The sequence below is a fragment of the Cnephaeus nilssonii genome (assembly GCF_951640355.1).
Source record: "Cnephaeus nilssonii genome assembly, chromosome: 5".
NCBI lineage: Eukaryota > Metazoa > Chordata > Mammalia > Chiroptera > Vespertilionidae > Cnephaeus > Cnephaeus nilssonii.
This window is the reverse complement of record NC_137076.1, coordinates 15069769-15081395: the sequence shown is the minus strand read 5'-3', so window position 1 is coordinate 15081395 and position 11627 is coordinate 15069769. Positions and strand designations below refer to the sequence as shown.

Genomic DNA, 11627 nt, shown 5'->3' with positions numbered 1-11627 from the left:
GAGGCTTCCCGAGGGAGGAGGAGCCCGTGCGGCCGCAGGGAAAGAAGCAGGGACTGAAGCATCAGAAGATGACCCCAATGGAGCTAAGATGTGAGGTAGGATCTGGGCGAGCTAAGGTCTCAGGCGAGGGCCTAGAGGCGCAGCAGGGCGCTGGCTCGCCCGGGGCAAGGCCGATGCGGGCCCGGGTCTAGCCCGCAGCTGGCTGGCAGCTCCGGCACGTAGCCCTCCGGCAGGCGGCGGCCCCACGTGGCAGGCCCCGGGGAGCGCGGGGCGGGGCGGGGCGGGGGCGGGGGCGGGGCCAGGCTGACGCGCAGGCTATATAGCGGGCATGCGCGGCGTGGCGGGGACGGACGCAGGCAGGGGGGCGAGGACACGCGGTCTCCTTGCGGGGACTCCGGGGCAGAGCTGCTGCTGTCGCCGCCGCCGCTTCCGCTGCCGCTTCGGGCCGCCGAGGACCCGGCTTGTGAATTTGCACGGGCCCGGTGGCGTCCGCCCCAGCTTCAGGTGAGGGGCGGAGGGCGCGCGGGCGGGACCGTGCGGGCCCGGCGGGATGCGGCGGCACCCCGAGGAGCAGCGCGCCTCCGGGCTCTGGTCACCGGGTGGGGGTGGGGGCCCGGCTGCGCCGAGCCACTGAAGCCCGGCCGCAGTCCCTGAAGCCTCGGGCTGGACCGGGGAGTCGCTCCGGAGGATCCGCACACGGGCCCGCACGCTGGATGGAGGCGACACCTGGCGAGGTGCCCCGTGAGGTTACTAGGAGAGGGAAGGGAGATGGCAGGTGCGGTCCGATGGGCTGGAGAGCGCAGGATGTGGGAGTCGGAGAAGGTGTCAGAATGTGGGAAGCCGCGCTGCAGGCTCAGGAAGGCTTCCTGGAGCTCACCGACGCGAGGCCAGGAAAAGTGGGGAGGAGATGGCCAAATCTGGTGGGCAGCTCTTGGGGCGGCCCCGAAGGGTCACTGGTGTCCGTACTTGGCTTTCCAGCAACGGTGGACCCCACCTCACCTCGGCCAGACCGTGTCCCAGCTGAAGATAAATGACCCAAATCTTCCGGCTGGCCGGTAGCAGGAGATGGAGAATGGCAAGGAGGGACTAAGCCAACTCCGACCTGGCTTGCCCAGAGGGCATGGCTTTTTAGCTATATTTGGTCGCTACCGACCAATTTAGGTGGTCTGGTTTAGGCTGCCCTCTCTTGGTGGTTTAGGGCAATAGGACAAAATAGCCACCCAAGCATTTTCATCTTGTGATCCTGAGGTCCAGTTAAGCCAAGAAAATATCATCAGCTCTGGATTGTGGCTACAGTCTTGAGGATTTAGCGTCTGCCAGGGCCTGTGAGCATGATTTGTGAGGGGCCTAAGGAAGGTGGATGTGGGAGTCGCTTTGACCGGACCCTTCCTCCTGGAGCCACCCTGGGCTTGGGTTTGTCTTTAGTTACTTTTCCTTAGGAAACAAACCCAGGCTCCGTGGGCAGGCCGCTGGACGTGGTAATGACAGTGTGCAGTGGGGACTGGCCTTGCTGACCTGGCCTCTGTCCCAGCTCCGCTCCTAACTTGCCCTGTGTCCATGGGAAAAGGTCAGGGCCGAGGTCTGACGAGATCTGTGGTTTCTTATCCGTCAATCCTTACCTCTTAAAACAAGAACCGTAAAAACAGAGGAGCTTGGTGAAGCAAGGGAATGTCCAGAATCAAAACTTTTAGTAGTCTGTTGGAGACTCAGAGGTGAGTTTTAATAAATTGTGTGGAGACCAGGAGATAGACTGGTGCTGCCCTTCCTGTCATTGGTTTGCAGGTTGACGGGAGGGCACCAAACACAGAATGACTGGCCTTATCATTTGGGCAAGAAGAAGCCCCATGATTCCGAGTGGTCATTCAGGGCCTAGTCTGTGGTTGGCTCTGCACCGGCCACCACAGGATGCAAAGAGAGTTGAGGCCCAGCTCCTGCACACTCGTGTTGGGCAGAAAGAACATCCATACAGGCATGAAGAAAGAGGTAGCAAGGCAAGAAGAGGTCCCAGTGTTGGGTTCAATTAAGTTCACGGAGAACTTGAGCAGTTTGCTAAAAGGTAGTATCATGTAGCAGAAGAATGCTGTCTTTTGAGCCAGATGAATCTGTTCAAATCCTGGCCCCCTCACTGTCCAGCAGGGAGAAATACGTAATCTCTGGGCCTGTTCTCATCACCAGGCAGCATGTTGTGATTGTGTCTGGAACATAGTAGAGATATTCTCCTTATCATCATCATCATTATTTCTGTGGGATGGACTGGATTATTTAGGGTCCCAGAAGCTGATAGGTGGGTTGAGTTGTAGGAGTGGGGTGAGCCCAGATTTAAGGTTGGTTCATCTCCTCTTTAGGAACATGGGTGCAGTTTCCTGACTGTCTGTGTAGTCCTCTTTTCTGTGGCCAGGGATTGCTCCATGGATTCACTGGGCAAAGGGGAAAGAGTTTCTTTTCCCACCGTGAAGTTTTTGGAGCTGCTCTGATTTCTTCAGGTAATGGAAACGCCTCTTCGGGACTGATAAAAAACGGCAGGAGGCCTGACTGTGCACGCATGCGTGCGTACGTGCAGTATATATCAGTCCCTGGACTGGTTCTGTTTTCACCCCCTTCTCACCTCCATCTTCCCTTACCTGCTCACACTCCACTCTATTCCAGGAGCAACCTCAATCCATGGCAAGTATTTACAGCATCTTGGAATCCAAAGAGTAGTGCTGTGAATAGATTGTATATGTCTGGGAATGGGGACCTTCTCCCCATTCTGCCAAAATAATTCAGTCTGTTCCCATTTGATGCCTGAAAAATATCAAAATGCTCGGGCATTTTGCAGAACCACAGACTATAGGATGTTGAACTGGAGGGACTTTGGGAAGATTCAAGTGTAGCCCCTTTGTTTTACAACTGAAGAAACTGGATCTAGAGAGATTAATGCGTGTCCCAAGTCACATTGCTAGCAAGCAGCCAAGAGGCTTGATGGTGAAGACCAAAGAAAAGTTCCATTTTTGTTCCTAAATGTGATGATGAAATGGCTGATAATACTAGTGTTTTCCTTGAAAATGTGAAAAGGAAGGAGCCAGTTGTCTCTGCTCATTTGGGGGCGCAGGGGGGGAGGTGAGTGACTTTGCTTGTGTGGAGAGAAGTTTCTCCTGGAGAAGCCCGCAACTTCTTTCTCTTTTTTGACTCCCTGGGGACATGGGAGGGTGGGAAGTGGGTGAGGAGGGGTCATGCTGCGGGGCCCCAGCCAGGACTCATTAGATATCTAGAGAGACTTCTCTGACCTCCAGGCTGGCGGGCTGGCAGGGTGCCAGCAGATAAGGAGTCCAGAGTCTGCTGCCAGCCAGGGGCCTCGTGCCGTCCCAGGGGACAAGCAGGGCAGCCTCACCACAGGTCTCCAAGCCCGAGCTGCCTGCAGCTGTGGAGACTCCCGGAGGGGGGGGGATCCTTGGGTGGGCCCAGCTGAGATGCAGAGGCAGAGCCCCCGTGGGCCCTCTGGGGCTCCCACAAAGGTGGGAGGAAGGGCAGCCACAGAATCAGCCTGAGAGAGCCTGGCATGACCAGCCCTGGGAAACCAAATTCCTTGCTTTGGAAACCGGAGATCTGACTGCCTGCTCAGGCCTCCTCACCTTTCTCCATCATCAGGCCCAGGAGAGTCTGGGGTTTGGTGAATGAGATGACTGTCTTGAATTTATTAATAGTGGGTTCTTAAAGGCTCTTGGTCAGTGCATTCAGTATCAGTAGTTAATGAAGAACATCAGCCCTGGCCAGTGTGGCTCAGTTGGTTGGGTGTCATCCCATATGCTGAAAGATTGCTGATTTGATTCCCAGTTAGGGCACATGCCAAGTTGCTGGCTTGATTCCCGGGCCGGAGGGAGGGGGGGCGGGGGGCATGCAGGAAGCAGCAGATCAATGTTCTGTTCTCACATGGATGTTTCTCTTTCTCCCTCTCCCTTCCTCTCTTAAAACCAATTTAAAAATATACATTAAAAAAAATAAGAACAGCCAAAAGTTGGGAATTAAAAAAAAAATTCCAGGTTTTTAAACATTTTATTTTACCTTAAAAACACGTGCATTTATTTTTATTTGCCAAAGCTTTGATTTGGGCCAGGGCCTTTTCTTTGGGTCTCTACATCCCTTAATCAGACTTGCAAATTGTTTGTATATAAAAATCACACCACGTGTATTACCTGGGATTTCTCTTTCCCCTCCCCCCCATTAAATGTTTTTCACCAGGTCATATATTCACATAGCTCAAAAGCCAAAAGGCTAGCCCTGGCCAGTTTTGGTCAGTGGTTAGAGCATCAGCCCTCGGACTGGCCGGGTTCTATTCCGCTCAAGGGCTCGATCCCCAGGCCTGGTCCAGGCACGTACGGAAGGCATCCTATGTGAGACATCGATGCTTCTCTCTCTGCTAAAAATCAATGGGGAAAAAATATCCTCAGGTGAGGATTAACAACAATAAGAAAATCAAAAGGCTAAAACTAAAAAGACAGTTTAAAAAATCACACATGTGCCCTGGCTGGGTGGGTCCGTTGGTTCGATCCCCGTCAGGGCAGAAGGGAGGCAGCTGATTGATGTTTCTCTCTCACAATAATGTTTCTCTGTCTCTCGCTCCATTTCTCTCTAAAAATCAATAAACACATCCTCGGATAAGGAATAAAAAAAAAAAGCAACACAAATTTTAAAAAGTCACACGTGTTCAGTATTCAGTGAAACATCTTACAAATGCTGTAAGTTTGCATTTTAGACACGTTGTTTAGCATCTTGTTTTTTTACCTACTAACTATATTAGATCTTTCCATATCAGCACATAGAATACTTTTACCATTCTTTTATTGTGACTGCATATTATTCCAGAATATGGGAGTACAGTAAATTTTTAATCAGCGTATATTCTCCCTCTCTTCCCAACTTGGGTTGTTTTCTGTATTTTGTTATTATGTGCAATGCTGCAGTGAAAACTGTACAAATGGCATTTCCTACATTGTGTAAATGTGACTAAAGAAGAAATTCTCAGAAGTGGAATTGCTGGGGAAAGGATGTACACGTCTGTTAATTAGTTTTCATTTAAAAAAAAAAAAGACATTTGCAAACCAGTCCACATACAGAATTCTACTTTTTTTAACACATACACCTAATTAAAAAATTTTTTTTCATTTGTAACACATCTTTCTAGGTGAGCAGTTTTTAAAGTTTTTGATCCTAGGATTCCTTAATACTGTCTTTTGCTTATTTGGCTATACCTATTGATATTTATCATGGTAAAAATTAAAACAAGTTTAAAAATAGTTATTCATTTAAAATAACAAAAACAGGTCATTACATGTTAATGTAAAAAGCGTATTTTTATGAAAAATAACTTTCAAAATAAAGTTTTTTATACTTTTACATATCTTTAGGATTTGAAAATAATTATTTGTTAGACTAGAGACCCAATGCACAAAATTCGTGCAAGAGTAGGCCTCCCTTGCAGCCCCGGCTTCCTCCGGAAGGTCATCTGGTCTAATTAGCATATTACACTTTTATTAGTGTAGATAGTTAGATAAATTATAATAGGTATGATGTAAGTTTGATAGTAAATACTCAGTTGAACAAAATGAGATGATCTCTAAAAATGTATATATTTATTGATTTTTTTTTTAATTGAGAGAAAGAGAAACATCAACATCGATTGTTGTTCCACCTGTTTATGCATTTATTGGTTGCTTCTTGTATGTGCTCTGACTGGAGATCGAACCCGCAACCCTGGTACATCGGGACGACTCCAATCAACTGAGCCACCCAGCCAGGGCTGAAAACGTATATATCTGTACTCTAAACTTGACCTTAGAAATTTCTAGAAAACTGAAAACTACCTGGCACACATTCATCACACCTTCTGTAGCTTCTGAAAAATGAGAAAGAGAAAGCTTTTAACATCTTAACATTATAAGAAAAGTAGTTTTTGCCTCACAGACCTCCTGAAATGGTCTCAGTGACCCAGGGGTCCTCCAAGGCCACGATTTCAGAATTGCTGTTCTAGAACACTTCCTTTACTTCTGTAGAAATCATCAAAGCTGTTTCTCTCTGCATTTATAGTCCAGTTACTGTTTAACTCAATCACAGTCATAAAAACAAATAGAAGTGGCGTAAAGGATTTTGGGAATAGGCACCACGGACTCCTGGTCAGTAAATCCTCAGCTTGTGACCGGGGGCCTGTGGGCTGCAGGGATGTGCAGGAGGGCTGGAAGGCATTGTCCAGGCCCATGGCGCTCAGCTACAAGAGCGCCTCCACTCCATGAGGACAGACTAACACTGTTGCTCCTCTAAAGATGCTGGTAAGATATGTGAGGAGGTGAGCTGAGTACACATGGGAAGTTACCTGCTGTCTTGTGGCATTCCTTAAGCTCCACTGAGTGAGGCAGACAAGAGACACTTAAGGAGGCGGGGCGAGGGTGGCGGGATGGGAGCGGACAGGTGAGGCAATTGGGGCAGCAGTGGTCTGGGAAGGCTTCCTGGAAGTGGAATTAAGGCAGGTTAAGGGGGAGAGGGAGGAGAGGAGTCCTGGCAAGGAGAGTTGTGTGAATAATGCATGAATGACAACGATGCTTGTTCCTGGAGCAGGGGTGGCCAATATAGGCCAGAGTGGCTGATGGAGGGACAAGTGATGTGGCTAGAAATTTAGTTTGGGCCCAGCATCTTTAAAGGGCTGTGGGGTCTCGGGTACCAATAGTTTCTGTTTCCCTATAAAGACTGTTGCTCTGTTTTAGCAGCCCTCTGTCTCGGGGCCCGTCCTGCTCTTGGCTAGAACAGTTCCTTGGCCCCAAACCGACATCGTTTGCCCCAGTCCACTTACTCCAGCCTCTGCCTCTGGTCATCAGAAGTAACGCATACTTGTTGTAAAGATGAGCATAAAGATGCATGCGAGAAAAGGTCTGTAACCCTGAGGCAGCCTCTGTTAATTTACTTAACCATTTCCTTTTATTTCAACCTTCTTATTTGGGACTAATTTTAGACTTCAAGGAAAGTTCTAAAAATATATATATATAGCAGAGTGCCTTTTTATCCCTCACCCCTTAGGATAGTTACCAAGACAGGAAATCGACATTGGCACATTAGCTAAGCCACAGGCCTTATTTAAATCTCACCGATATTTTCACGGATATCCTTTTTCTGTTCCAGGATCTGATCTGTGACCCCGCATTGCGTTTAGTTACTATTTCCCTTTGGCCTCCTCCAGTCTGTGACAGTTCCTCTCGTTCTTTCTTAGAACGAGGTTGTGCATTGTTGGCAAGAATATCACAGTCACGATGTTGCCTCCTTTTCAGAGCATCAGGTCAGGGTGTCAGTGTCCTGTTCCTGGTGGTGTTTTCCTGGGTCACGTGGTTAAGTTGGTGTCTGCTGCACTTGCATACTGGAAGGCACTCTCTCTCCCATGCTGAGTCCTTCTCATGCTTCACATCCCCTTTGCCGGGAAGGCCTGTCCCTTTTCAGGGTTCACCTGATCAGTTGTGGCCATTACAGGATAATTTCCCCGTCTTCAGGTCAGCTAAGTTGGTCCGCTAATCCCAGCGGAATCCCTTTTGCCTGCATAATGTAACACAATAGCAGGAGTGATATCATATTTACAGGTCCTGCCCACACACAAGGGTGAGGGTCATTGGGGGTCATCTGGGAATTCTGCTGACCACAGCGAGGGAGCCTGAGATCAAAGGTCTTATAAATTCTGCTACAAGGTGTTAGTTTCCTAGGGGTGCCCTAACAAATTGCCACAAACTTGGTTTGTGAACTCCAGGTGTCAGCCAGGCCACGTTCCCCCCAAAGCTCTAGGGAGAATCCTTCCAGCTTCTGGTGGCCCCAGGTGTTTGTGTTCCTTGGCTTGTGACAACATCACTCACACATCTCTGTCGTCTTCACGTGGCCTTCTCTCTGTGCCTGCGTCCAAATCTCCTCCTTCCTCATGTAAAGATACCAGTCATGGGTATCCTAATTATATCTGCAAAGACCCTATTTCCCAAAAGGTCACCTTCTGCACTTTTGGGTGGACATGGATTTGGGGGATGTTATTCAACTCACCGCCTTCAGGATGGGAGGAATGTCCTTTGTAAACTCTGGTTCACAGAGCTGCACAGGAAAGAAGATTTCTTTTTAAACCTAAGACAGAAAGCAGGCCTGGCTGCTGTTGAGCCGAGGGCCCAGCCTCGGGCTGCCTGCTCCCCTCAGGTTGACACAAATCTGAGAAGCAAGTGGGTATAAATTATAAAGCTGGCTTCAGAGGCCCTGCGTTCTTAGGACCCAGGCACTCCACAAGACCAACAACTTGCATCTGTGGGAGGAGCTCTCATTGTCAGTTCCCCTGCAGGCTGGGCAGGCTGAGGTCTGGTACCACAAGAGGGAGAGGCGGAGTTGACTTTACAGAGTTCAGATAAATCACAGGATGTCGTAGGTGGTCCGTGTCTAGTCCAGCAGTCCTGAAATGTCAGACCAGTGCCCAAACGAGCAAGGTTGATCTGTCAGAACTGGATGTGCAGACACTGGATTTCACCCAGGTAGCTCTGATTCAGAACACTAACCAGCCAGGTTAGTGCTGGAATCCACCTCCAGACTCTAAAAGAGCTTACAAAGGGGAGAAGCATGCCTTCCCACATGGTCATCTTTAAGCCTTTCCCCTTTCCTGAAAGTATTCCATAGAAAATACAGATGGCCCAGCTGGCATGGCTCAGTGGTTGAGCGTCAACCTATGAACCAGGTTCGGTTCCTGGACCAGGCACATGCCCAGGTTGCGGGCTCAATCCCCAGTGCGGGGCATGCAGCAGGCAGCTGATCAATGACTCTCTCATCATTGATGTTTCTGCTGCTCTCTCCCTCTCCCTTCCTCTCTGAAATCAATAAAAACATTTTTAAAAAGAGAGAGAAAACACAGATAAATAAAAAGATAAGTTACCATTAAACCCACCAGTGGGTTTAACAGTTTGTTATATCTATTCAGTCTTTTTCTACGAATGTACACATTTTAAGGAAAGACGTACATAGCTTTGTAAGCCCTCGTTTTTCAGTTAACATATGAACTGTCTTCTCCCAAATAACTAGCATTTGTTGAACAACTACCGTACATCAGGCCCTGCATTTATATTCGGTATCTCATTTAATTTTCTTAACTGTTGTGAGGAGGGACTGTTGGTAGCTTTATTTTTCTAAATTAGGAAAATAAGTCTTCTTGAAGTTGTTACTTGACCCAAGCCTTGAAGCTGGTGAATTGCGGATTCAGGATTCACACTGGGGTCTCTCACTCAGAGCCCAAACTCTTAATCTCTGTATTCAAACAGCTTTGCCATACGAGTTACCTTACTTTAGCAACCCCATTCTATTGTATGTGTCCCTAATAGGAGCAGTGAGACTGCACGCTCCATGGGGTAGGGATTTTTGTCTGTTTTGTTCATTGCCTTTTCCCCTGGCACTCTATAGATATTTGTTATTGTGCCTACATTTCCGTCAATTCCTTAAAGCCGAATTCCCCCACTCAGGATAATTCCCCTGGGATGAATTCCCAAAAACGAAGTATTGAGACTTGGTAAGATAATTTTAAGTTTTCTTTTCTTTTTCTTTTCCCCCTGCAAGAAGACATGTACAAGGATAGCCAAAAACAGTTTTAAAAAGGAAGTAGTGAAGTTGGACTTGCTTTACCAGAAAAAAAATAATAATGAAGAAAAAAATTAGTGACATCGTCACAGGGTCAGGTAAATGGAACAGAATGGGAACATCCAAAAACAGACCTCAGTATGGGTAGGAATTCAGCAACCAATAATGGAATTATTTCTTACTAAGTGTGTGGTTTTGAGCGAACCTACTTAGCCTCAGTGTCCTCATCTGTAAAATGCTTGCTGAATTTTAAGATGCTTTTTGTTGTTTTAATGTTTCTGAAATAGGGAGCTGTCTTATAGAGGCGCACAGGTAAGGCAGTGTCTCTCCCTGCTCAGAAAAGCTGTCCTTGATACTTACCATTGGAGAAGTACTGCAAAATGTGTCTGGTTGAGAAGATCACATGAGATAATGAAAACAAATTGCTTAGCACAATGCCTGGCAAGTAACAGTAAATCCTAGCAGTTCTTCTAAAATGAAGGGGGAAAAAAGGATTATGGATGTATTACAAGGGGGTGTTTAGATGCAAATGACATCATCGTGCAGCCAGTGCTGATTGCCAGATAGTAAAGCACCGTGGGAGGCCGTGTTCCTGCTGCGTGAGGCCTGTAGGAACCCAGGCTCTCTCCAGTTATCTGTCTGCTCTGCCATCCTCAGCACAGTGGACTTTGACCTCGTGGTTGTTACTTGCCAGCCTGTGCCCCTGAGCAGGAAGGAGGAAGTGAAAGAGAGGGCACCCACGCTGTGCTCTTACCTGTCATTAGCTAGACCAGCCACCTGTGGCCTCTCTGTGCAAAGGATAGATTTGACTTTACCTCAATTTCTAACTTTCTATCGACTGCATGGTTGAGGTTTACAAGGGAAATGGATATTCATTAAACAGTATTGAGATAATTGGCTAACTGTTATTTAAAAAGATAGATTCTCTTTCTCTATGCCAAAATTAAATTCTAGACAAATTAGAAATTTAAATTTTTTAAAGGCAAGAAAATATAGGTGTGTATTTCTATAATTTCAGGGTGGGAACGGATGTTCCAGGCATGCTACTAAAAGCAGAAATATAAATGTTAGTAAACCTGAAAATGTGATGATCCACACTCTGGTAATCAAAGAAATGAAAATGAAGAGATTATAAGAATGATTTTTAACCAATTTGGCAAACATGGAATACTGTTTTAGTACTCAGCATGGGTGAAAATCTTATACAACAGGTGTCCTTAAGGTGTAGGTGGCGGGAACTGCACCAGGTGTTAGGCTGGTGGGGTCACACTGGACCTTGGGTTCTGGCTAGGAAAGAATTCAGAGCCAAGACCCAAACTGTAAGAGAATATTTATTTACAAAATCACAGAGGTAGAAAAGTAATTCCTACAAGAAATGGGCTTAAGAAACAAGTTATAGAGGTCAAGGAAGGCTCTCGGAGCTTGGGAGTGAGGGAAGTAATGCCCATGCCCTTGGGGGAAGGGGGAGGGGTTGGGAAGGCAGAGATGGGGGTGGGTGGGAATGGTGCTTCTGGGAGGGAGCCAGTGGGTCCTCTGTCCTAAGGGTTTTAAGAGTGGAGATTTTGCCCTGGCTAGTTTGGCTCAGTGGATAGAGCGTCTGCCTGTGGACTGAAGGGTCCTGGGTTCGGTTCCGGTCAGGGGCATGTACCTTGGTTGTGGGCACGTCCCCAGTGGGGAGTGTGCAGGAGGCAGCTGATCGATGTTTCTCTCTCATCGATGTTTCTAACTCTCTATCCCTTTCCCTTCCTCTCTGTAAAAAAAAGCAATAAAATATATTTAAAAAAAAAAAAAAAGAGTGGAGATTTTAGTGGAGGTCCCAGGGGGAGATATTAATTGAATATTCAGCAGCTTTCCAGGTGTGTCTTTTCTGAGTCTGGGTCTCTACTGATTGGTTGGTTGATGCCAGGGCAGGGAATCCTATCTAATAAAGAGGTAATATGCAAATTGACCCTCATGCCCTTGCACAAGATGCCCCCTCCTGTGTGGTCAAAGATGGCCACCACAAGATGGACAGCAGGGGAGGG

The 11627-nt window shown here is 47.5% G+C and overlaps 1 protein-coding gene across 7 annotated transcripts in view; it reads left to right on the top strand.

Annotated features, from left to right (window-relative positions):
• Positions 1-351: 351 nt before the first annotated feature.
• The window catches only part of SLC39A14 (solute carrier family 39 member 14), a 54179-nt gene continuing 42903 nt past the window's right edge, over positions 352-11627 (top strand). For 2 of the 7 annotated variants that reach the window (XM_079771314.1, XM_079771318.1), the window contains exons 1-2: positions 352-504; positions 6738-6897. In XM_079771314.1, the coding sequence (XP_079627440.1) occupies positions 6870-6897 (28 nt within the window). In that variant the 5' untranslated portion in view covers positions 352-504; positions 6738-6869. Of the gene's footprint in view, positions 505-5289; positions 6303-6734; positions 6898-11627 lie in introns of those variants that run through there. The other 5 variants (XM_079771315.1, XM_079771316.1, XM_079771317.1 and 2 more) reach the window with 5 other exon arrangements.